This window comes from Dermacentor silvarum, chromosome 4 (assembly GCF_013339745.2).
Source record: "Dermacentor silvarum isolate Dsil-2018 chromosome 4, BIME_Dsil_1.4, whole genome shotgun sequence".
NCBI lineage: Eukaryota > Metazoa > Arthropoda > Arachnida > Ixodida > Ixodidae > Dermacentor > Dermacentor silvarum.
In genome coordinates this window covers 37,460,082-37,487,596 of record NC_051157.2, presented here as the reverse complement: position 1 = coordinate 37,487,596, position 27,515 = coordinate 37,460,082, and the positions used below count along the sequence as shown (strand labels likewise).

At 46.6% G+C, this 27,515-nt stretch overlaps 1 protein-coding gene across 1 annotated transcript in view; it reads left to right on the top strand.

Moving 5' to 3' along the window:
* LOC119449793 (carbonic anhydrase-related protein 10-like) overlaps window positions 1-27,515 on the top strand; it is a 105,000-nt gene that overhangs the window by 59,559 nt on the left and 17,926 nt on the right. Inside the window, exons 3-5 of the mRNA XM_037713058.2 lie at window positions 10,418-10,554; window positions 15,833-16,027; window positions 20,201-20,296. Of these exons, the coding sequence (XP_037568986.1) occupies window positions 10,418-10,554; window positions 15,833-16,027; window positions 20,201-20,296 (428 nt within the window). The remainder of the gene's footprint in view (window positions 1-10,417; window positions 10,555-15,832; window positions 16,028-20,200; window positions 20,297-27,515) is intronic.

Here is a 27,515-nt window from a genome sequence, read left to right as displayed (position 1 = left end):
AGCGTTGCAGAGGAAGATCGCTGTATGACTTTCTTTGGCTCTTCCCGACACTTTTGCGCTACTGGCTGCTGTCTTGCACAATTGGTCAGGTATTATTATTATTATTATTATTATTATTATTATTATTATTATTATTATTATTATTATTATTATTATTATTATTATTATTATTATTATTATTATTATTATTATTATTATTATAGTTGTTGCAATTATTGTTAATCACGTAAATATATATATATATCGGCCACAAACAGAAAAAGAGAAGCGGGCTAGCAATTGTCTCCTAAAGGAAATACCGCGCCCACACGTTCAGAGGACAATACGAAAAAGAAGAAGACACATCACACGCTGAGTAAGCAAATTACTGACGAGAGTATGGTACCGCGGTTGACAAGAATTGTTATCCTCATATCGAGTTGAAGCACGACCTTTCGGAAACAAGAAATCACTAAGCGTAGTTCGAGCAAGGTTAAGGTGCTGGCACTTGCTCAGAAGCACACAGCGACAACTGTGGAAAGTCGGCATTCTAAACGCAAGCGCTCAAGCGTTTCGCTATAGTATCCCCAAGCCGGGCACGAAGGGATCGGCGCATGTCCTTGTCGGTTAAGGCGATGTGCGACAGAAACACACCTGATGTGTAACTTCAGCAATGGAGAGCTACCGCGGCGGGTGAAAGCACGGCCACAGATTGCTGTAGAGTACGATCTCTTGGCGGCATGTTCATCCAGGTGTGAGCGATGTAGGTGACGGCGTATATAACGGTATACGAGGTCGAGCGTCGTCGAATTTGCGTAAACTATCATCAGTGAAGTTAAGGTTGTGCGCTGACACCGCCAGAGCATCAGCTGCCTCGTTTCTTGCGATACCAGTGTGTGATGGTATCTACTGAAACATGAATACTCTTCCCTCAGATGTGAGTTTAATGGTCCATCTTAAATGCTTCACACGCACAAAAAAAAAAAGACCCGAGTAAGCATTGGCGTTAGACAACTGGCTGAGAGCTTCAATGTAGTAGCGTAGCAAAACAGTCTTTGGCACTCCCGACTTGTCCCTCGGTACCTGACAAAGAGAAAACAAGCACCGGCTACATTGCAAACCTGAGGCGGCCTGGCGCGGCAGCTATTCATTACGCCGTCGCCATTACGCCGCCGTAATCTTGCAGTCGTCATCGTCGGCGGCGTTCCCTAGTCGTCATACTGTTATCATGCCCTCATCGTCACTCTCTTGTCGTCATGCCAATATCGTCATTGAATCGGCGTCATACATTCATTCATACCATCGTGCTCGCGTTGTCGTTATTCCAGTGTTGTTATCGCACTTTCGTCATGCCGACATCGTCACACCGTCGTAGCCGCCATTCCTTCGTTGTCCCGCATGGGATCCTTTCGAGCGCTGCAAGCGTATATGTTGAGCGGGGCGCTTCACGGCGAAAATGTGTCTAAAACCCGTGTGCTATGTACTTGCAAGTGGTCGTCAAACAAGAACAGCTTTCGTCGCAAACACCAATGAAAGCTTTGCTCAAGCCGATTCCCATAGCGCGTGGGATCCACATATTTTTTTTTTTTTTTTTTTTTGTCTCATGGTTCCTGCGTACACTGTATGCGCTCCCCGGTGGTTCGAGTCAGCCACAGACTCACTACACGCTGTCGGGCTGATCCCTTGCACTGAAACCTGCGTGTAACAAGCCGGGATTTAGTTTCGGAGGATGTTATGGCACGAAACCAACCATTAGAAGAATAACAAATCCCTGACTATCCCTGTCTAGAATGTTACCGAAGGACTTAGCTTGTGTGGAGACGCCAAAGGAGATAATTCCCAAGGAGCCCTTATAACGAAAGAAGCCCACGTAGACTCACATTTTCCGTTTCATCGAGATAGCTGTGATATTTCTCTCAGAATTTAATAAATAAAGCGGAACGTGAGTTGAAAGTGTAAGAACAGAGATATATGTTCTCATACAGACACAGAACGAATAAATGTGCTACGTATTGTACGGCGCAGGAAACTTCTTAAGTTGTAAATATCTTTGACATTCAGATATGTTGCCGCGACGCATGTGATGGAAAAAGCCACATTAAAAAACCCCAAAACAGCAACACTCTAAAAGGTCTTGAAAAGCTTGCACTTCGTATTCTTCTTTTATTTCTCACAGCAGAACAAAGAAAGAAAAAAAATTAGCAATCCGAACAGAACCCGATCTTCCTTGTTCAAATATTTTCAGTCCCAGACTCCCGCGAATTGTTTGTTCGCAGGCTAAACGAAATTCAGTCTGATTAACAGACTTTTTACGCTCTTCTCACAATAATAAAGAACTATTATTAAGGCTATGTTAACCGATATAACTGAATCTCAGTTATGTCCATGCATTATTTGTTGATTTTCCTTTATTTGTCTAGTAGACGATCTCAGTGCGGAAAGCAGTAGCTTAAAGGTTGTCTTGTTGTTTTAGAAAATCACGAACAAGTACCAGTTTACGCGCGTTGAAAGTGAAAAGAAATGCTGTTCAGACAGCACAGTACGGCATGCCTAGTGAGCGAACGTTTTGAGTCTCTTATTTTGCTTCTCGGGCATCGCGAAAACAACGGCCACCTGACCCACAGAAAGCGGCCAGACATTTGGAAAGCATAACGCGCACTTGTGTGGGTGGGATTTCTCGTATCTTGCCATTGCCTTATACGAAGAGATTTAGCGCGCGCTCGCGCGCGCAGCGCTGTTTCTGCGTCCAGTTCGGTCAGCGTGTTTACCGAGCAGAGCAAATGCTTGTTGGAATCGGCGGGCAAACAACGCGAGTCTCTCCTGCAAAGGCAACGGTGTGGGCGGATCAAAGATGGGGTCCCGCGCGCGGTTCTTTGTGCACCAGTGCGCATGCTAAGCAGGGAGGGCCTCGTTATGTACGCCGCGTCTTGGTGGACCTGATATTCTATGCGAGCGTGCCGCTTCTTTCTTACTTTATATACTTCGCGCGTGACCACGTCTTTTTGAAGAAAGCACTGGCCACGAAGAAACGCGAGAAAAGGAACCATTTTGTCGTCGTATGGACGCGGCATGCCCGCGGCATTCGTTTCAGCCGCAGTGCGGTCTGGTGGCGACCTTTAGGCTGATAGCTCTGTCAACGACGCTTTACGGGCCACATCTTAGCACCGCCCGGTCCCCCTCACCCTTTCATACACTATTACAGCGAATCTGTATGTGACTAGCCGATTCGCCTGTCTGTCGCCTGTACGCCGACAACTGTCATCATCAGCAAGGGCTCGATCGTCGTCGTCTTCTTCCACAGCTGGCTCAGTTGCCTCTCATCATTCCAGCGTAGAATTTTACTTCTCTTCTGTCGTCGTAATGGGTTGGCCGCGTTTACGGCGGTATGAGCCATTGGTAATGAGCCATTCATTGTCTTACTGTGACGGACAGATTTAATTTTGAAGCAATTTAATTTTGAAGAAGCGCAAGCGGCAATGCGACAGTGGCAGGACTGTGGACATATAGCGTCAGTGACGTCATTCTCTTCGTCGTTCCCGAATGTGTGTATAACCTCGTTAAGAAACACCGTAACCAATAATTGAGCAAAGGACTTTAATGATCCATCGGGATTAACCCATGTGATAAACACCGGGGCCGCACGTTTCAGCTTCGCTGGTTAACCAGCGGAGTATGGTGTTAACCAGCAATTACGGAGTGCTTGGGCGGTTATTTTTTTTTTTTTGAGATGCGAAGCAGCTTAAGGCAGGGGCTTTGTCCGTCCCTCCCGTGGCGTCCCACACCCGCACAGCGCATGCGCGTCCCCTCCCCGTCACTCTCCTCTCCTACGCTCCCCCCCCTTTCTCTCCTCTAGGAATCCTCTACTGTACGGAGCGGCGCCCGCATGCCACACCCCCACAGCGTATGCGCGTCCCCTCCTCATTCTCTCCTCTCCTTGCTCCTCCCCCCCTTTCTCTCCTCTAGAAATCCGGAGCGGTGCGCACGACAGGTGGTGCGACAGCTGCATACTCCGCTGGGGGCGCCATGGTAGTTCCGCGGTATTAAAATTACGGAGTGCGCGCGCCTCATTCTCTCTCCTGTGCAGCGCCGCGAAGAGCGCTCGGGCCGCTGCCGCGAAACCATCTCCCGCTCAAGCTAACCATCTCCCCGCTGCTTCGCATCCACACATGGTTCCCTTTAGCGGGAGATGGAGTAATTTTTTCTCTTTTTTTTCTTTTTGCGTACTATCCACCCCGGACATTTCGTGTGTATTCAACGAGAAATGAAAAGCCATCACAAAATACTTATGATTTGTTCAATAATCGCTTATCACACTTCAACATTTTAATGCGCCAGGCTCTAGCGCAACGTGTATTTTCTACACAGCTTTCTTTAAATGCCCTGCAGCCATGCACCAGGCACTAAATCCACAATTTGTTTATTGTCGCGCAGTCATATAAATGTGTGGGTTCCTTTTCCGTTTTCCGAACTCCTTAGCATGGACACTTCAAAAGTTACGTCTTCCTAGAAATGCAAAACAACCTCCACAAAAATCTTGCATTGTGATTTCCAAGACAGCAGACATTAACACTAACAAGTCGATCGGCATACCAACATGGATGACTTGAGTAAATGTTCTTGCACTTAGCCATCCTGTCTTCATCTATTTAATAGCTACATTCATTTGACCACTGCTGAATAATTGAAGCATAGCTGGTAGACAACGCAGTGCCCTGCTCAACAAAAGGCAAAAGCGACCATGGAAGGCGTTTATGGTACACGAAGGTAACGACTGCGCCCTCAATTCGCGTCTCCGCCCCCGCTCCTCCACTAAGCAGGCTCGGATGGGAGAATGTAGGAGGGGGGAGGGGGGAAGGGAGCCTCACCCCTTTGACACTCCCTGTGCGCAGGCCTTTGGCGACGCATTCTCAGGCGATACCGGCCACGTATAGTTTTCACATATCTGCGCTAACCTAAAATACCTTCCGTCTTTAGAATACCGTACGAGGCTGAACCGCGCGGCAGTTCGGAAAGGTGAAATATTTTGAGGACACACGCCAAAGAATTCACTTTTCACGAGGGGTCGTGCACTTCGCACGCTGTACGAAAGCTGGAACCTTGATTGTGTGCACAGCTATTTAGGTGTGAATATCTTCGGTAGCGCGAGCCAGATGAGGTAACGGCTAAAGAATAAACGAGTATACAACCTGCCTGCTCGCGAACACCGATGTTTAATCCGTGAACAAGCCTCATCAATCCTACAGCAGCCTTCTGCAGTGGTTTTAAAATTACTGAGCAATCATGCAAAGAAGAAGAAGCACCAGAGTGATATAGCAGGCAATTGTGTTTTACTTTTCGACGATGTCGCGGGCGAGTTTCGCCGCCAATTTCTTTCAATGCGCGTTCGATGCAGGCGCTCTTCATTCACGTATCTCGCCTTCCCCCTCTCTCTCTCAATCAAGAAAGAGAGAGAGAGAGCTGGCAGCAAGACCGCGCACTAGCACAGCCCATCTTTTCGCGCTCTCGATAAGCCGTCATAAATCGGACGCTTCAATTAATAATAGCGGAACTAATTAGCCTTAATGGGCTAATTACGCAAGCGCGCTCTGCGCCTCGCCGTGAGCGTGGCAGCGGCGCGCTCTCTGACGCGGCCCTCTCTCCCAGTACCGGATCTGCGAGCCGCTATCTGATGGCGAAAGGGGGGTAAGGAAGAGGTTCGGGCAAGAGGGGTTGATGGGGGAGGCTAGGAAGAGAGGGTGGTGGCGGGATGAGGAGGAGATCCGCGGCGGACGTGTCTCCGCGGATCTTGATTCATGGATCTTTTATCTACGCCGCAGAGCCTGTGTCGAAATAGTCGCGCTCGAGAGAGAATCGGCGTGACGTGCCGAGCGCGTTCATTTTCGCGTCGTGACTGAAAAGAAGCGGCTCCGCCGCTGTGAGCCTCGGAATGAAGAGAGAGAGAGAGTGGAGAAGGGGAGCGCCGAAGTGCAGCTTCGGTGTGTACGGGCCGATTGCGGCAGTTTGCATTCACGGCGTCGCCGCGCGAACTCCCCAAAACTGTCGCATATATAGGCGCCCTCCTTTTGCGTCGGTCTTTGTGTGACCGTCAACCCGGAGAAAATCCGAACGGAGGCGAGAGTGCAGACCCCGCATTTGATAAACGGACCTCGCGGCAACTCGCAGAACTTCGCTTACTGCTCTGTTAAGGCACACGCTATATAGCCGGGAGTTTGACATTCGCAGTGCGTGGTGCGCAGTTGCTGGAAGTGAAAGAGAGATATGTGTTTAACGGGATGTGGAGAAGTATATGACTCGCGCTGTTGCTGAAGCGAGGCCCGTAGTGCACAGTGTGAGGAGCACGACAGACTACAGCCTGACTATAGGCGTGCGTGAGTCAAGTTTGTGTCTATAACGCGCTGTGTGTGACACGCGAAAGTTCAATTTGCCACCGAGGCAATGGTTTTGCAGCGAGGATGTCAAGGAGTGCTAGAATAGGTCGTAAGCCAGCAGAGAAAAGCGTTCGAAATAGTGTGTGCGAAGCGAGCGGCCGCCCGCACTGCGAGAGAGTTAATAGTAGTATAGATATAAATATTTGAGGAAAATAGAGCGGATACTTTTTAAAGCATACTGGATAAATTAGATATGTGAGGCAATTAAGGGAGTCACAAGAAACTATCAAATCCGCACTATTTGGAGCGCTTTACAAACATCACGTGGAAATAATATAATAGCCGAATGAAAGACAGCAAGAAAAATTGAGTAAAATGAAACCTTGCAGTAGTATGGACACGGCGCAGTATCTTCGAGGAAATGTTCGTGTATATGGATCAACTAGGCGGAAGTTCCAGAAATCAGCAATATATTATAAGCGCCGTTAAGTTAAAGACTATCGATATAAGCAGGGGAATATAGATTTTGATTCGAAACATTGCACAGATGTAGTTGAATCTCTCTATGAGCCGACGCCATTAAACATTCACAACATTGAGCGCGCTATTCACAGAGGCGTGTGTTCAATGGTCCCGCGAACCAAAAAGTGTACAGAGTGCGCGGCGCGTAACAGTACCAAGGCCCTCTTTGGCAGAAATAGATTATAGCTTCGTTGGTCTTCATGAATAATTCTGCAACGTTGAACATGTCTGCAAAGAGCTTTTCGTTTCTTTCTGACTAACCTGTGCGAACACCTCGTTGACTCTTGACATTTCGACACCTCCTAAAAAAGTGCCCGAACATTTACTTCCATGCAAGATTTTCAAAAGGTGGAAATAAATCCAGCAGTTTCTTGGAGCCATGCGCAGTGTGGCCCACTCCTAAAGACAAAAAAGATCGCAGCTCAGATTTAAAGCGCCTCCTTTGTTCTCTCTTTCATCATAAACGTCGTCATAATATGTTACCATCAACCTTTAATTTTAGACCATACCCTAATGAAGCGTTCATAAACGCAATCCTATAACGCCAAATGGTATACATTCCTTTTTAGTAAAACTCTTGCGAAATTGATGAAGTTTGGAAACGTTGTTTCAATGCTTTCGCCTTGAAATGACAGGCACTAAACACTTTCTTTATAAAATTAATTGTTCAAGCTTCGCGTCATGTTTGTGTGGAGTAGCGGTCTAGGACATAGCCTACGCGCTGTTTGGACCATGTCCACTTAGTGGCCTTGCAAGAACAGCCTTTAGTGCAGTAAAATACTTTTTTTATTAGTAAGGGCATGTGCGAGAATACTAGGGACGACTCGCCTTCGTTGTTATGACTCGAATTTTTTCTTTTCTTTCTTTCTCTCTGGCAAATGTGGGTGTGTGTGTGTCCTAGTGTGTTCTTTTTATTTATTATTATTATTATTTGTTATTTTAACCGGAATTTATGTGTTGCATATAAGTGAAACAGGAGCTGCCGGAGGCGTACTGCTTCCAACTTCTCCAGTTAAACTCTATTTAACCTTACCTATACCTAGGAGTCATAATCAATTTACTATGTTCTGCGTAATATTACTGCACTCTGGGTGAACTGGGTGAACTGGTTCAGTACAGAAGTAAAATAAATTTTCAACTTATGTTGACTGAATGACAATTATGAGTTTTTGTTTCTTTACGTGTGGGAAATACTGTACTTATATTTAAGTGCGCTTTCAGTAACTCCAGGGGGTCAGAATTAATTCGGAGCCTTCCACAGCAACGTCTATCCTAAATCAGGTGTAGATTAGGGACGCAGAACACCCTTATGTTATCAACCTTCTTTCTTTATTTATTTATTGATTGATTCTCGCCCAGTGTGTCATGCACGGCAAATGTCACAACTCCCCCCTTTTCGTCTCAGTCCCCACACCGCCAGGCCAAGTCGATCTCGGAAGTCAGACTCAGGCGCTGGTAAGAAAGCGAGCTGGCCGGCCGAGTAATCGATGACACGTGGACAGAATAAAGGCACTGTACGACTTCCTTTATCGAACAAAAGCGGCGAAAGACTGCCGAGTGAGCGTTGGACAAATTCTATCGTGATCTTCAACCGTGTACGCTCTTCTGCGGTCTCTGTCTCTCATCCGCCCTTCCGGCGGAGATCGACCTCAATGGACCTTGCTTCCGGACATCGACAAACGTATAGGGCGACCGCTACAAGATATTCTAGCGGAAGCGGCACCAAGGCTGCTCGGTATACAGCCACCGCGGGGGCCGCACATGTTGCAGGGTGCACGGCGAAAACAATTAACGTGCAGCCCGGCAGCGTAGTAAGTCAGGATTAGAAGCGGCCTGCTGGAACCGAGAAAAACCGACGCGGCTTCTCGAAGCGGTGGTGAGCGAGGCGGCCAATTACTGCTTTTGTCCGCGCGCAGCTCGATCCTTGACGAGCGCGTTCTGCGTGTCGGAGAAGTCCACCTCACTCGTTTCACTCGTTCCCCGTTCTTACTTCCACCGGCACAGCTACTTCTCCCGCGAAGCTCGCTGGCCGCGATCAATGGTTCACCGCGGTACATGGACGGGCGGACACTTGCGCAGTTCTCGGGGACAAGGTAAACAGCGGCCGCGCCAGCGACGACGTCGAGTTATATACGCAACAGCAGCGGGTTCCTCATATTTGCTGTTGCTGCTTTCTGAACATCGTTCCCGTGTTTTGCCAGCCGCGAGACCGCGCGATCGATTGCCCCGATGCCGATGTTCAAGCGCGCGCGAACGCACGCACAAACGTGCGCACATCCGAGGAGGAGCGCTTCCTGCAGGCTGCCAGCACCGCTCAGTTTAGGCCGTCCCGTTGTCGGAAGAAGGGGACTCCCGATGAACTCTCTTCCGCCCCTTCACCGGGCCTCGCTCTCGCCTCTCCTGCCGTGGCGCCCTGGCACGCAGCATCGTGTATGCCTCGCTCTCCAACGGTTTCGCTATGCTCCTTCATGTCGAGCACTTCCAACGCGGCGGTTATCGGCAAGAAACTTCTGCGCTGGCTCTTCTTCTGTGTTCTCTCTCTCCTTTGTCTTCGCGGAATGTGGCCCACACGTACAAGGGGGGGATACAAAAACAGGACCGAGTCAAAGGATAACGTGGGCCCCGAACAAACAACGCGTTTCCCCGAGCGCTCACGCAACCCTGGGTTTGATGGAGCCGTCGCGATATACGTATATAAGTACCGCGTCGAACGAAGCCGCGACCCGTCACGCGATAAGTGTGTTTTGATAATCAACGCCCTCGTAACAGCGCGGCCTCGCCTGGTGGCTATCTTGTACTTTGTGTTTGTTCAGCCGAGCGTCTAGTTAGCCTCGAGACGATGACGGTAATCAACAGCGGCTAAGCGCTTTTTTCGTTAACGGCAATGACTCGCCCGTCGTCACGTTGCGCTGCGCCCGGTTCCGCTCTCGGTGCGCCCTATGAAAAATTTAAATGGTGCGCCGATCAAAAGCGTCGTTGTCTTTTTTTTTTCTCTTCTTTTTGTGGGTGTTCTTTAAAGGGCATAGAATAGGCAGCGTAAGCAGCGTGAAAACATGAAATGATCTTTCATTTATTTTCAGTGCCAGTCGCTTGGAATATTGTTACTAAGACAATAGAAGCCAACTACAATTCATTCAATGAAGGACATTGATTCTTGCTTAATAATTATGCGTCACAAGAAAATTGTTTGTATCTACCCGTAAAAGGGGCCTTTTTTTTCAAGCCTTCGGCTTTGCAATGCCTCCTCGATGAATGACTGCGCGTTGCGCAATATTTTACGAAACGTCCATAGCGCGTATTGCCACGTGAAAAGACATCGTCAGGCGGAAGCGTTAACGTAAAGCTGGCTTCTTTGCAATAACGTACGTCATGAGAAGAAGCACACAAGACGAACACCTACAGAGCTGCATAGCAGAGAAGCACGCAAGGTTCACAATTGAATCGACATGTCAAAGTTTCTTTGTAATCTCAGGAACCTGTGACTCCATCTTCGACAGCGGTGCAGCCATGACGGTCACCTGCGAGCGTGTCTTTCCTCGTTGCCGCAGGTCCAGACTTCTGGGGTCGGCTAAACCCTGCCTGGAGCCTGTGCAGCACGGGGCGGCGGCAGTCTCCAGTCAACATAGAACCGCGGCAGCTGCTCTTCGACCCGAACCTCAAGCCGATTGCAGTTTCAAACCACAGGGTACTTATTTTTCCCTCATATACTACACAGAACATGAGCGGCCGTGAAGCAATGCTGTATAGGTGTCCTCACACTTCTAGCCCCACAACATCAAGCACCCGCCCGAAAGGCGACATTTATGCTTGCACACAATTGAGTGCTCATCCAAAGTCGTCTCAAATAATCTCATCAAAGAGCACATTGTCTGTAATAAAATAACATTCGTCCAGAGAGACATTTCTGACTCTGATAGAAAGAATAGATGGACAATGCGCCTCACGGAAAATAGACACGGGCTGCATCCCGCACGCCTGTCTGGGAACAGAGTGATAATAACAAAACATGTGTAGGAAATCCAAACAATTGTTATCGCTTCGAAATGATTCGTAACGTGAAAACATGTACATATACAAGCGTCAATACGGCACTTCGACGTTGTTGTTGTTGTTGTTGTTGTTGTTGTTGTTGTTGTTGTTGTTGTTGTTGTTGTTGTTGTTGTTGTTGTTGTTGTTGTTGTTGTTGTTGTTGTTGTTGTTGTTGTTGTTGTTGTTGTTGTTGTTGTTGTTGTTGTCGTCGTCGTCGTCGTCGTCGTCGTCGTCGTCTCTTGGGCCTACAGCTCAGGTCTGGTTTTGCCGTGATAAATCTGACGCAAGAAATCCAAGTGCAAATACAATATCTATGCACGGAACACAACGCTTTTCCTCCGAAGCCCCTTATCCCATTCGTCATATCAACCTCGCATCATTATCTTAGCAGCAGCCGCGCTTACGTTATCTCGCTTTTGCTGAATGTTTCCTCATTGCGCCCCAATCGTGTGGTAGGAAATGCCCTCATTATTACGTCGTCGCTTCCTTCCTGTTCGCTTCATCTGTAAGCACTCTCATGCCTGAACACGTGGTCCACATAATTTTTCTCTGGAAGCAAAGCCTCGTTGTTACCCACACGTCACAAATTTCGCGGCATATCGAAATAGAAAGCTTATTATCTCGTCCGCCCACCCATCTACTCGCACTGCTACTCTTTGTGTGTGAAGGGAGAAAAAGAGAGAAAAAAAGAAATACAGAAAGAAAGAAAGAATGAAAGAAAGAGACAAGGACAGAATGAAGGATAATGGACATTCTAGTGAACATTCGGAAAAGCTCCCCTTTCTTCCGAACACCCGGGGCACGTTTGCAACCTTTTGAGTCTTAAAGCGAAAGAAAGCGCCATGCCACAATGAGCTGTCATATGCCTAAAGATTCTGCTTTTCGGGTGAACGACCCCTCGCTAAATACATTTCTTTTGTCTTTGTCGGGCTTTCTTTTATTCTGCTCTTCGTTTTATCGCTTTTTGCTTAAATTAAAGTAAGGCACAGAGGTTTGCTTGGGGGCGGGAAAAGAGGTGCCAACTTTCTTTAGCGCTTGAAATATGAAATAGGTTGAAATGGAATAGGTTCAGATTGTCCGTCTTTCAGTGGCCGTGGAGCGCGAATGAATATTACTCAGATTGGGTGGCCGCACGATCAAGCGTCAATAAAAATGCGAGATCTTACATGCGTACGAAACGAAATATGTTGTGTTAGAGACCACGTTTAGAAGGCTAGTTATTTTCTTTGCCATCCACCTAATCACTCAAAGAGCAGCGAATCATTCGTTAACTATTCTTTCACTGCCACTTTTCCGGGGCCAAACAGTTTAAAATTGTTTTCTGATCAATATGGCAGCTTTCTGACGCACGCAAGCTTTCCTACAGCAGTTTTCTTACACGTTGAATAAAAAGCCTGCGATAATAAAAAACAAATAGCAACGTGTCCCTTGCATTTCGGAGCAGTATTGTTATCAATCATGCAGTTGATGAACTATAATCTCTCTCTCTCTCTCTCTCTCTCTCTCTCTTGCATTCCTATTTTCACGCAAAGATTACTAACACCGTGGGGTTGAGCCGCCACTGGCTAGGTTAAGAGAGAGAAGGAGATTAACGAGATGCTGAAGCGGGGGATGTTAACCGCAAGAAAAACTTCCAGCTTGCTACCAGGAAGGAATAAATTAATATGTGCGATACTCTGCCTCAAAATTCGTGTCGATATTATACTGGCTGTCCTACGTAACTTGTGCCAGAAGTTAAAAACATGCAAGTGCCATGCACGTAGCTGAACGTAATCAATGTAATGTTGTTTGCCGTCTCTTGGGAGCAAGCCAGACTATTTTTTTTGTATTTCGCTTAATTACATACTTAGTCATTATTAAATAATTACCTTCATTAAAAATTATATTCTGAGTAAAGTAGACAATGAGAAAATTGTAAATCATCCTGAAAACTTTCTGATCCAGCTTTCTCTTACTCAATACGTGCAGCATTAAAGCTTTTTTTCCAAGCCTGAAAGAAGCCAGCGATAGCCTGCAAAAAGTGCCCTTATATCTTAGTCTCCTAGAGTCCTACTACTTGTCTGTTTTTAAACTTTCTTACCGAATTAATTTTAAGAAATACCAAATTTCATTCGTCACTGGCTAGTGATACAATTTCGCATTGTGTCCAAATATAACGAGCCGTCACTTACTGATTCACCGAGAATATCGCAACAAATTGCAATAATTATGAAATGTAACTGCTTAACCGCCGCAGAGAATGATTTAAAGACAATCAAACAAATAAATTGGACCTTGAAGAAGAAAAATTAAATCACAAAGTATACCTTCGCAGGCATAGGCAGCCCAAAGAAAAGCCTTTGTTCTAGCCACGATTTTCACCGTGATTCAACGAGTGCAGCGCCATAGCGCTTCTTAGCAGTCTTTGATTGATCTTTGATTACTCTGCGCTTATATCGCTCCATGGTTATGCATACGCATCATCTCTCTCTTTCTGCCTCACCTCCCCTGGAAAATCGAGAGCGAACGCCACGGTTTCGAAGAGCCTGCTTTTCGCAGATCTACCACTCGTCGTTTGCACATTATGCCACAAACACCCGATTTCAGTTCCAGAGATTTTAACGGTTCGCTAACACCGCAATATTAACCTGACGATGTTCCACGACGCCTCTACCAAGTGCGTTTGCTTTTGGCGATTTCAAGCACTTGGGTTGCCTTTCTGTGCCTCTGTTCTCCGCGCGTAAAGCCCTAGCATGCCTCACGAGCAAGACAATTCGTTCAGCCGTTCTTTGCACACCGCGACGCTTTCAACGGCTTCTCAAACAAAAGCCTTAAGAGGGCACCCAGAACGAAGACAGCTTTCGCGACGGTGACGTCAACAACAACGGTGACGACGACGATGGCGTGACGACAATCGGAATGATGTCGGCACGACGAATCACATGCCGCAGATTCGGAATCAAATCCATCGCTGGGGTCAAGTAGATCCTTCTTTTCTGGCTACTTCTCGCGCTAATGGAAGTACACACGACGATATACACGACGACACATCATTACTCCCCGGCGACTTGTTCTGTCAACAAAACAAGATGATGATTATACGTGAGACAGACGCAACACAAAACTGGATGAACGCTTGCCGGTCATCACTGTAAAAGGCCGATTCACGATTCGCTCATTGGTATACCTTACAGCGAACCGAGTTGCCGGCCGCGCGACAGAGGTTAACCAGCTTATTCCTGCGTTGACCAAAGAGCCGCGTCAGGTTAAAGCCTCAATTAGTACAACCAACGTCACGAGTCTCGTTATTTCCTTTTTTTTTCGTGTCCTCTATCGCCTTATCACGCCGTCCACGAGCGTCCCGAACCACACGACAGGAGTCCGGCGAAAAACGCGTTAGGCGCAGCCGACGCCTCCGCGAATTTCGCGAAGCCTCCTCGAAAAGAGGAGTCACACCCAGAGTAGTGCGCAATCGTGGTAGGGCCGCGCGACCGAGAGGAGAGCACCGCCAGTGAGTGGCCCCGCCGTGAAGCCGTGCTCGCGAGAACGCAGTCCGCGTAGCAATGCCGTCGCGGCGGGAGCAGCAGCAGCCGTGGCGGCGGGGGCGGCCCCAGCTGGTCCGGACGTGATGGCCGCTCTCTTCGGCAGATATCTGGGGGCGACAAAGAGCGGAAATGAGGCTCGTTATCGGTGGACAACAAGGCCCCCGAAGCACGAGAAGAACCCATTTCGCGACGGGAACGCCCCTAGCGAGACAAATGGCGCCGGGACGAGAAGGATCTCGCGTCGAGCCGCCGCACCAACCGGCCCTCGAACAATGAGTCCCCCCACCCCATCCCTCTTCTGCTTTCTGTCTCTGCTCGCCTGCTCCGCCCCGCTTCTAAAACTTGCAGGCTGTATCGAGAAGACGCGCCAGTAATAACTCGAATCACCGTTGCAGGCATCTTGCTCGTCGCAGGGAAAGATGAGAGCCAGCTAGCGCTGCTGCGGCAAAAGCCAGCGCTTCGGCCAGAACTCTCCTGGCTCTATATACCCTACGAGGGTTGGCGAGTGATCCGCTTTCCGAAACGATCACAAAAGAGAATGTTTCTTCATCGGCCGTATTGGGGAAGGTTAATACGTCTCCATACTCGGCGTAGCGGCCAAAGCAGCTTTCGTTTTTCTCCAGCGATCGAGTCTCTCTTCTCTGAGAGCAAACAGTCAGGAACAGTTCTGGCTTCATCTTCTAAGATTATGCTTGTCGCTTTTTTTTTTTTTTTTTTTTTTGTAGAGCTCCTGTCAAACGTTACTAGATGCTGCAAGGCTCGTTTCAACCGACCTCATTCAACTTATTCACGACGTAAAGCAAAGCAACTCGGTGTGTTTTTGAAAGTATGACAACCAACCAAGCTAGAACTTACAGTGCGGCGCTACCACGGAGATCTCAAGCTCTTCTTGCAGGCGCAGGATGACGGGCTACTAGCGTAGCAAAACCACTTCTGTTGAGCTCAATTTTTTTTTCAAGCTGGGAGAGTTGGTCTTTTTTTTTATTTGTGGTTCCAGACTGCCCGGCACTGCCAGATCGCACTGCTGCAATGCCACCACTGACTGGCTGAAAGCAGCGCCTTGGGCAGACCTGGACAATCCGGGAGAACAAATCGAATACACACTCGGGTATTGTAAAGGTGTACCATATCAACAGCACTACGTTATCAATAGAGGAGCAACTATCCAGCCTTCTCGTAATCATATTCCGTCCAATTACCAATATATGCATGTTCCACCATTCTGCTCATCATTCACATGTACAATTCCATAGTGACAGCTCTATGTATCGTTGCCAATCTCCCTACGTTCAATCTTGCACAAACTCACACGGCGTTCAGGCTCGAAAGCTTTATTGTTACCTTGCAGAAATGCGGTTGGCTACCTTGCGCAAACCTCCAATTGTTCATTACGACTGTTTATTGGCGCAGGTGGACGGGCTGCTGCAGAACACGGGCCAAGGCATCGTGTTCCGCCTGTCCGAAGACGACGAACTGGGTGGCGTAAACATCAGCCTCGGACCACTGTCGTACCGGTACCGCGTCTACGAGCTGCGGCTACATTTCGGCCGCACCGAAGACCGAGGCTCCGAGCACTCCGTCTCCGGATTCGTCTTCCCGGCAGAGGTGGGTGACTTACGGCGCCTGTTAGTTATATAGTTCGTCGTTAGGTCTATTCAAAAGTCAAAAGCGGTGCTAGCGGAAAGGCAAGCATTTCAAACTGCCCGCCTCGGAGACTGAAATGTATAATATGATTACGTCGTTCTATCGATCGATCATTATCTATCAATATCGTGTCATACAGAAAACCTCCCTACCAATGCGGAGAGCATTGCGCAGTGCAGTTCGGTGCACCGGTGCTCAATCCAGCTCTTCCTATCACGTGTCTCTAGTTTTTATATGTATATATACAACATAATATTGTTGTAGAAGTTGGCGCCTTTAGGAGACACTCCTCTTCGCATGGCGAATAAAATGAAATCACGAAAGACGTTGAAAAATACTGAATCCAGTGAAAGCACGAAAACGTACAAAGTTCTCCACGCGAGTACAGCCTCTCTATACGTCACACCAGTCCGCTGATCGTCTTTCCCAGCCCCGTTACCCTCACCTCATACGTTGCTCAACAAGAAGTATTACCTCCCTGTTTCGCCGAAGGCCAGGCCTGCATAGGACTATTTCCAGTAAAACATTCGCGACTACATTTCGTGCACTGGTATTAGGACCCTTTAGCCCTTACCTAGCAGAGCCGACGCTTTTTTCATTGCATAAATTTTATAGAGATGTTGACAGATTGAAGTTGGTGCCGGCAGCTCCCCGTTTTGTAGATAAAGTAAAACAAGTGCGAATACTGGTAGAAAACATGAAAAGCTTGCATTGCGTCTAGGGGTACGCTGCGTTGCAGCAAAATCGCCATTCTGTTCAGTCAGCGACAGTGATGCCGTAATGTGCTGGTCCCTCTTGGCGGTAGTCTAAGATAACTTAAAATCCACAAGTCAGCTTGGAATCCTCTCTATATCCGGATAAACAACGCCAACCAAAGCTATAGTCTTTCCGAGTAGCGAGTGTGCTTGAGCAGGAATGACAACGGAGGTTTTAAACAGTATTGCATATTTTTTTTCTCCCCATTAGGTACTCTTAAAATAATTATTATGACAATTAAGAATAAACATTATTATTCCTTATATTCGGCAAGGAACTGATATTTTAATATTTCGAACATCAAACTCTCAAATCGAATACAATTCGAATTCGTATGCTAAACTACAAGTGTACGCGCACGCCCCTGTTCGTAAGTTAACGCTCTGATGAATACAATCCAGGTTACCACGTGGGTGAAGCAAAATGACGACATATACTCTTAACAATATGGCGGGCGACATTTGATCTTATCCTAATCGCACTTGCAAGCGGAACCGCGCCGCCAACAGACTGCAGCGCAGCATCTTCTTAACACTCAAGTTTTCCGCGTTGCGGCTGCTTAAAAATTTGTACCCCAATTAGCGCTCGTTTTCTCGAAAACTCTTAATGCATGTTTTAGACGCCCAACACCACGGTGCGGCCTGACAACGTATATGCGTTTTTTTATGAAGTGAAACGCAAGGAAGGACAAGGCCTTCCGACCTTTCCGTTTTCGTGAGGATCGACCGCATCTTTTGATGCCAGCCGGCCCGAAAACTGTTCTAATCTGTGTGTGTCTGAGTGTGCAACTTGAGGCTCGACGGAGATAACGCGGAAAAAGAAAAAGAAAGAAAAGGGAAAGAAGAGGTTGGAATGCCATTTAATCAGGCGTTTGTTTGTTCGTGTGTCTTCGAACGCTTTGCCTTTATCATTTTGTTTTTTAATGCGAGTTCCGTAAGCGAGCGCGGAACGATCGAGCGAATTCCTCGCCGAGACAGTGTGATGGCGCTATTTCTCGTAACGAGGCGTTCCGGCTGCTCGGATATCGGAAAGCCATCAGGCGATTCTCACGTGCTTGCTCACAGCGCGGGAAAGGACATCGCGATTAGCGGCGTGCCTATACGTGAGTTCCTCTCCCGCTTAAACTTTAAACCCGAACGATTCCAGTCGAGTCAGCTTGTTGAATTCCACCCTCCGATGCCTACACGAATGACTCACCGTGGTGGGTTCTCACGTGATTGGTGCACCGGACAGTGGAGACAGACCAGACCCGACCGGAGCACAGCGGAGCAGATGAAGAAGAAGAAGAAGAAGAATATGCAGAACCATTGCACATTTTGGAATATATCCGAAGCAACGCTTTCGCGTAGCGGCTGATTAAATGCTATCAAACTGTTCATCTTCTGCAACGCGTTTTGGAGCATCGCGGTTGTTACGTGACTGTCCGGCATATCGTCGAGACGCGGATCAACCCCACGACGCAAGCTACGTGTTCAACGCGACAGCGGATTACACTGTCTCCAGAACCGGCCCACCTTACCCGGCAGGAAGCAGACGCACCAAACGCATTGAAGGAAGGCGTAAAAAAAAAGCTTAGTTTTAATAAAGGAATTATGCACTCGGAGGGGCTTATATTTGTTATAGTGAGGATATTCAAGTACCGCTTGTTGTTTCGCTGGGTAATATCCGCAGAGAACCAAGTCGGCAATTGGCCCATTTGTGTGGGTGGTACATATGAGGCTACATATACGCCGATCCGTTATATGAGTGATGCCATGTGCGTGAGCTACTTGGAAAGACAACAGCAGACACGATGAACAATATCCCGGAGAATTCGCAAACAAAGCTCCGCTTTGAAAGTGCCCCCACAGCTCTCATGTTGGCTTTCTTGCCCGTCCTGAGTTAGTTCAAGCTGTCCACTCTCTTCCAGTCGCGCGCACCGAGGTCACGCAAGCTTGCATAATAATGAGTTGACAAGCTTCTTGGACACGTCACCCCGCTTCGAGCCCTGCTTTACCCAGCCTCCATTTGTTGGCAAGTCTCTACTTCCACCATATTATACGTATTCAGTGCGTCGCACAGCTGACATTGAAGGAGTCAGAAGACTGAAAGCGAGACTGTTCGGAAAAGAGGCCTGTACCACCGTATGCTGTACTTGCGAATACGTACGGACTTCCAAGAAGTCGCCAGCGTACTGTATTTGCTTTCAAACATACTACTCCTGCTCATGAGGTGCCACTTGTAGATAAGTAGCGCTGGCACACATCGATTAGTGGAATGCTCCACAGAAACCATAACCTCCCTGCCTTTCTATGCATCATTTTCTCTCTATCCACGGAAACCATCATTTCGTGTACGGATAAGAGGTATCACAAAAGCGGCCTCACCGATTGCCAGTGCAGAAAATTGCGCTCTTCCGATTAACAGCTGGCCTCTGCGAACGACAGCAATTCAGCCTGTATTTGTATTTACACCTGTATCGTGCTCGTCCCTTTCCCCAGTTAGGAATAGTAACTTGATATGCTTTTCTAGTCAACCTCCTTGCGTTCCCTTTTATCTATCTATCTATCTATCTATCTATCTATCTATCTATCTATCTATCTATCTATCTATCTATCTATCTATCTATCTATCTATCTATCTATCTATCTATCTATCTATCTATCTAAGACGGATAACCTGTAAGATCAAACTACTTCGCATACGTTTTACGTTTGTATTATTATTATTATTATTATTATTATTATTATTATTATTATTATTATTATTATTATTATTATTATTATTATTATTATTATTATTATTATTATTATTATTATTATTATTATTACACACACTCAGCTGCGGTTTCAGCCTAGACATTATAGAGATGTGCGTGAAAGCGACGTTAAACTGCCATCACGTATGAGGACAGGTACAGCTTCTAGCGCGCGTTTACCGCCCATAAGAAGTTCCATTCATTACTTTTCCGTATGGTATGATTCGCCTGGCCCGCTACTCTTCTCGTTTTGCCGTGTCCTTTTCTGTCCCCAAGTGGTGCGGCACATACGGACAAACGAGTTGTGTGATTTAAACCTAGAGAGAGGAAATGGGAACGGTATAAAGGGGAAGTATTTAGAATAAACACTTAAGCGCAGATCAATACGACAACATTGGCAACAGATTCACGCAAAAACGACGAACAATATCAACGGGCGTTGGAATTGTCCTCGCGGCCTCGGCGTCTCGGCCCCACAGTATTTGGGGACCTTATGTGCCATGACCCTTGCGAATATCGTGCGAGATGTTCTGTTGCATCTGAACAAAACGTCTGTTGAAAACCAACAAAAACTCAACAGAAAGACAACATGTTTTCCACGGCGACTTTTTGTAAGCGGTAGGCGCACCCATCTCTCGCAGCTCCAGATCCTGGGCTACAACTGCGACCTGTACGCCAACGTGTCCGAAGCCAGGCAACGAGCGCAGGGCCTCGTCGCATTGGCGGTTATCATTAAGGTGAGTACGCGCATGCCATATAACACATTGGGATCTTCACAGTGCCCCGCGAAATATCAGTGCAGAGTGGCGCACGCTTATTGGTCAGCGCGAAAACAACTGAAGACACAGAGGTAGAAGGACACAGGACGAGCGCTTCTACCTCTGTGTCTTCAGTTGTTTTTCGCGCTGACCAATAAGTATGCATCCTTTCCAACACGCCCATCTTTCTACCTTACTACAAGGTGACGCGATGATGCTATAGTGTACTGTTGACTGGACTTAACGGAGCTATGTGTTTGGACTTGCCATCTATGTTAGTACGCGTGTAGGACTCCTACGCCAACGACTGAGCACTACAAAGTGTATAGGGCGTCTGGCTAACGGCGCGGGCAGACGTTAGATGTTGAGTGGACACTCCGTTGCGGCATCGCTGTCTTAGGTATGATTATATTCATTGCCGACGTTTGCGTTTATTTATTTATTTATTTATTTATTTATTTATTTATTTATTTATTTATTTATTTATTTATTTATTTATTTATTTATTTATTTATTTATTTATTTATTTATTTATTTATTTATTTATTTATTTATTTATTTATTTATTTATTTATTTATTTATTTATACAGATTAAGTAGCCGAGGTACGCTTTACCTCAGTCACTCCGCAGCAATACAACAACACAACACAAATATCAGAACACGAAAGCATTTGCATTGCGTATTAGGGAGTTTTAGAAATAGGGGACCTCAAGTTATAGAAGACGCAATTAGCCTGATGTACGAAAGGACGTAAGGAGAGTAGAAAATAATTTTAGAAGCCTATAATATAGCTTTCGTTTTGCGTGCACTAAGCCCGCGCTTCGGTACGCAATCTTAAAACTCCTTGAACCCTCGTTTGAATGTGACACCACATGCACACCAAGCCAACGTTCTCAGTAATAGTTGTCCATTCTCAGTTCCACTTGTGTGTCTGTCCTACCGACGTAGCTTAACTCAGTATCTCCCTTTATATAGCGTCGCTCTTTAATACAGTCGCGTGACAGGTTTCTTTTTCGGCAGGACCTATATAGGAAGCGAGTACGCAAACACACTATACCGCCTTCCCTATTCTTAGGAAGACAGAGGTGAACCTCTCGGCAAACCTCGTTCCTCGCAAACGTAAGCCGACTCACACTCCGCGCGATTACTTATGCAATGAATGCCTGAGGATGTGACAATACACGGAAAACGCCTTCTCGACAGAGCAGCGCCGCATTGTGTCCAACGTTAAATATATATTGCCGCGCCTGTACTCCGATGAAGAGGAGGACTATACGAGCAGGCATGCGCGTTTCAATCAAGGCGCGGCGAAGAAGAAGAAGAAGTCGCAGTAGCGCGCTGTATTAAAAAGGGATATCTCTTGATGAACCAGTTATGTCTGTCATGCATAGTTCGGCTTATGTCACTGCGGCTAGGTTTAGAAAATTTTCCCTATTAGAAGATTCTACAAAACGGAAAATCCAAATGTCGGAATTTAATCATTTATCCTTTTCGTGGGACAATAAATGGTGCCCCACACGTAAATTAGAGATCTCCATAACAAAATTACGCTGCCGAATCCCACCATTAAATTTTTACCTACACAGGTCCGGTCTGGCACCGTCCCCTCTGTGTCCTACCTGCCAGGAACCCGAAAACATTGACCACTTTCTATTATTTTGTCATCGCTTTAGGAATCAGAGGAAGAAATTCGAATTTTCATACCGTAAATTTGGTATTTCACTAATTACTGAAAATATCCTCTCATTCGGGGCTTCTTCAATGGGCTTTAGCCACAGCAACATCTGCGTCGCCCTCTGTGACTATATCTGTGACACAAAAAGACTACCCAGTTAATTCTCGAAATAAATAATTGCATAACTCATTAAATCGCTAATTGGTGTTTCGAAATTATTCTAATACGACCAAAATTTTTGTGCTGTTTTTATACAATTACAATGATTTTAATTCTGTTTCTGCCCTGTAAATATCTTTCCAAATTATCATAAACACTATACTTCACCCTGATTTACTTTTTCGTCTAGTTTTTTTTTTTTTCATCTCCCCCTTCCGTTTAACCTTTAACCGCCGGCTTCTTGGCCAATCCCCCGTAGTGGGTAAGCGCCACCGATGAGGATCAAGCAAGCAAGCAAGCAAGCGACCTGCTGCTATCCCTCGTGATCAGGGCTGTGCGACCTCTGTTTTTGACGTTGCGACAAATATTGTAGCTACGAAAAAAAATACCATTGCACTGTATGTGTATGTTGTAGGCATGTTCGGGCACTGATACTTGGGGGCTCGTAAGAAATTCACGCGTGTCGAGCATTGCCATTATTTCGGCCACACAGTGTTTCTTCAATGAATCATCGCGGTGTCGCGACGTAAGTTCCACGTGCCGTGGTTTCTTGGGAGGGATAAATCGTTCGCGGAGATCTGTGAAAGCGATCCATACATCACGATCGTAATGAATGGTGGCAGACTTTCGAAGCACAGGCAAAAATGAAAAGCGACACAGCGAGTTTGGCGCCCTATTTGGGTCACGTCACATCTCGCGTATTATAGAAGAGCGAGAATTCGTCAGTGTACGAGGTCTATCTGGCTGCGAACGAGAGCTATAGTTCTTTCTTCGTTACAAAGAACATTGATCACTTTGTGAGTGTTTCTTACATGGAAACGGCCGTCCAATGAAAACACAAAGATGAATGAAAAATTGAGTGAGAAAAAAAAAACCGGCAGATCTCACGTCCTGTGAGAATCGATGTTATCCGAAGCAGTATACAATCATCAAGTTAATGAAACTACAATGAGAGCACCAAGACGTAGGCGGGTGTATCATAACCTACATGACACACATGTCATGACATTCATGTCATGACCTATCATTTATGTTCGTCATACACTATTGTCATACTATGCCAACTTTGGTACCTACCAAGTTAACGAAACGACCATGAGAGCACCAAGACGTAGGCGGCTAGATAGATAGATAGATAGATAGATAGATAGATAGATAGATAGATAGATAGATAGATAGATAGATAGATAGATAGATAGATAGATAGATAGATAGATAGATAGATAGATAGATAGATAGATAGATAGATAGATAGATAGATAGATAGATAGATAGATAGATAGATAGATAGATAGATAGATATAGATAGATAGATAGATAGATAGATAGATAGATAGATAGATAGATAGATAGATAGATAGATAGATAGATAGATAGATAGATAGATAGATAGATAGATAGATAGATAGATAGATAGATAGATAGATAGATAGATAGATAGATAGATAGATAGATAGATAGATAGATAGATAGATAGATAGATACTCTCAAAGTGGCAAACGTTCGCCAAGAAATGCTCCGCATTTAAAACCACCTGAAGCAAGCGCGCAACGTAAATAATGAAGTAATAAAGATCAGAAACGTTCCACCAGGGTCTGGTTCCACTAATACCATGCCCGCCGTAATGACTCAATGGCCATGGCGTTCTGCTTTTGAGACGAAGGACGTGGGTTCAATTCCCGGCGGCGACGTCCGCATCCCTATGGGGACAGAATCCAAAAGAAAAAAATTTCGCTTAACTCAGGTTAAGGTGCGCATCAAAGAGCCCCAGCTGCTCGAAATTATTCCGTAGCCCTCCATGTGCCAGGCGTTTCTGATATACCCCGTGTTCTTCACGAATCGATGAATCACCATGGCCATAAATCAGGGCGAAAGAGCACAACTAGCGAAATTTTGTCTCCCGAGTGCATTATGTAGATTCGTAAGAGAAAGGTAAGTGCCAAGACTGGTATCGCAACTTCCTCTATTGTAAGGCTGGGAGCAAACATTGTATTGTACAAACATTGTAGCGGCAAACAATGTGGCCTGCACGAACGGCCCTGCGGAGCAGGGAACAGATCACACGACTGTGCCGTTTCTTTTTTTATATATAATTATTATTATTTGCCTATCGTTTACTGTTTTTGTATCGAGTAAGTGTCTGAGTGCAATCTGCAACAGTCAGTATAAGAGACCCGCCACGTGGCTCAGTGGCAATGTCGTTGTGCAACGAGCACGCAATCGGGCGTTCGATTCCCGCGGTGGGCGCATATCGATAGGTTCGGAAAACGAAAACGATCGTGTACGAAGGTTTGGGTGCACATAATTTTTTAATTATGCAAATCCAACGCACATGTTGGAAGTTTGTATGTGAAGCGAAGCCTTACATATATTCCGGGGCTTTACGTGCGAAAACCACGATTTGACTATGAGGCACGGGACTCCAGATTAATTTTGACCACCCGGGGTTCTTTAACGTGCACATAATGTACGGAACACGGGCGTTCTTGCTTTTCGTCCCCCATCGAAATGCGGCCGCCGCGGCCGAGATTCGATCCCGCGACCTCGGGCTTAGTAGCGCAACGCCGTAGACACTACGGCAATACGGCGGGTAAGCGAAGCCTCAGTGATTGGTGATGCCTATTTGATGATATACAAAGACTGGTTAGGATTGGTTTGGTTTGGTTTGATAACTTTTATGGTAATAGTAGTGAGATGTGCCCATTCTGGTGGATTGGCCAAACAAACGGGCACACATTCAGTGGCACATACTGAGTGGCTAAATCAAACAAAAGAAATCAAAGAGTATACGTTAAATATAATTCACCATACCATTCCCAGATCGGCGTTTTTTTTTTTTTTTTAAGCGAAGCTTTGTACCTCTACCAGCCAAGGGTTCTGTCGTGTCCGTCGTTGTAAGCAAAAAACGATCCCGACGAACCGCTAACAATTGCAGGTATAGCAGTATAGCTTACTTGAATTCAGGCATTCAGCGTACAACTAAGCACTCGTTTTCGCAAAAAAAAACCCACAAAAACAAGCTTCAAAGTGATGAGCCAACATGATGGATGATAAGGGCTGCGGGCAAACAACGGAAACAGGCTCGGCGCGGTCCGTAAGATTAGATTGCAGCTGTTGCAAAGCTTATGCAGCTGCTTGAAAGAGGGTTGACGTCATTCGAAACCCTTCCAGCCTAGTAACTGCTTCGGTTCATTTTCCCCACTATGGGGTAGTCTAGTAGTGTATATCACACCGATCATAAAGCAGTAGTGAACATTGTTGTGAAGTAAATAATAATAAAGGCCGTGGTTAAAGTTACGTTGTAGTGTGTGAAATATCAAGTGCGCCGCAGTCACCGTGAGGGTGGCGTAAAAAGCTTCGCTTTCCAACCACCTTCACAGGGTGGATTGGCGGGCAATTTTTTTTTTTTTTTGATAAAGCGTGGGAGCCGATATTATATATACAGGTTTATATTGGAATTTACTTTTTTTCGTTAAGGACAATAAAGATTCGCATGCTTAGTCATACGGGTACTTTCATGTACCTAACCTTTGTATATATATCACCAAATATATCCGGCGAAATAGCGACTGACCCAGCAGCCAGGCAGCCATGCCATACGCTGAGAAAGTAAATGTTAATCCAGAGACCTCCACTGCGCTGTCTCGAGTGGTCTCATGCCTAGCTTTCGCACTGTAAGCCTTATCAGTCAAATTCAGTATCCCCCGTTCTAGTGTACTCTCAAAATTTTCGCGGGACACTTTTTTTAAGCTGCGATTGTAGTTTTCTGTACAATTTTTAACAGCGGAGCTGTTTAAGCCGGGCGTAATGTGTCTGCTGAATCCAAAAAGTCACAGGCGTGCGCGGCACACGCAGCACAGTCACAGCGTAAGCTGGTTGAGCGGCGCAAGAGTAGCTCCAATTTCGGCACCACGCACAACAAGGTTTTCGCGGCAAAGTGTCTTCCCCTCGATTTTGACGAGAACGATCTGAACTGTCCGCCCGGCGTCGGCGTCGACGGCTAGCTGCGGTTTGTAATGATCTCTGCACAGCAGTCTGCTGAGCCCAATGATGCCGGTTGTAGCCGCACACGTATCTCTACGATTCGCTTCTTCAGCAGCGGTTCGTACCTTGCGAGGAGACGCCATAACGTGTGCCGAAGAGGTACCCAGAATACGTGGCGCAAATCTAACATCGGGATAGCGTTGATTGCGCGCCTCGTCTGAATCGCATCGCGTCTGAATCGCATCTCGTCACACGCGGTGGTTCCAGGCACGTTAACTAGATGGCGCCACCATACTGGCGAAGGCTCGGGTCGTCTGCGCGCCTGCCTATAAATGGTATTTTTCTTCTGCCTGATAGCAAGCGCTTGCTATACGCTGTGTCGATAGCTAATTAATAATCAATTGCGTGGCTCAGTGGTAAAGTATCGAAAGTATCGAAAGTATCGAAAGTATCTGACTCCCACGCAGTGGGCCTGGGTTCGATCCCGGCGGAGAGCGGGTACTTTTTTTTTCGCATTTCCGGCGATAGCGGTTTCGCCGCCAAACGCCGGCGGCGGCATCATCGCGAACCGAAACGGCTATTGGAATGAGCCCGTAACAGCTTACGCTGTAAAATGTGGGTCGATCCTGACGGTAGTGCAGAAAGGGTCCAAGCGCAATGGCACACACCCCTGTGAACTAGCGAAGCTGAGCCTGGCTAAGTCTATCTAAGCATTCTTCTGCTCTGACGTGAGAGGAAGCCGTAATATGGCGAAAACTCCAAACAAACACATATCCACATTTGAGTTTCTACCACGCCATACACCATTCGCTGTATTCCTATAAATGCCCACACTGCGATCAATGCGCAACGCTTTACCACATGGTATGGGCTTGCGCAAACACACCACAGCTCACACCCATAACACACCCCACCACACGGCAATGGGAGGCAGCGCTGTCCAGCTCCGACTCGACGGACCAGCTCAACCTGGTCAACCGAGCGAGAAGGGCAGCTAAGGCCACTGGACTCCTGGACTGAGGGGACTGCCCACTGCAGAGCGGAGGAGCTACCTACGCTCGCGTGCTCTTTTGCATTAAGTTTATTCTCTCTCTCTCTCTATCTCTCTAGCTAAGCATGGTTGGCACTACTTAAGCTTAGTCAGTCATCGATAACCAATCGATAGCCATCGATGGCTATCGCTATTCGCTATAGCTAATCCGGAAAATTCCGGAAAATGCTGGGGATGACTTCGTAGGGCTTAGCCTAGCCCAAATACGTGGCCAATACCTTGCGATAGCCAATCGATAGCTAATCAATAATCAATCAATAATCAATAAATTTCGGAAAATGCTGGGATTGGCTTGGTAGTGCTTAGCCTAGCCCAAAAGTCAGGAC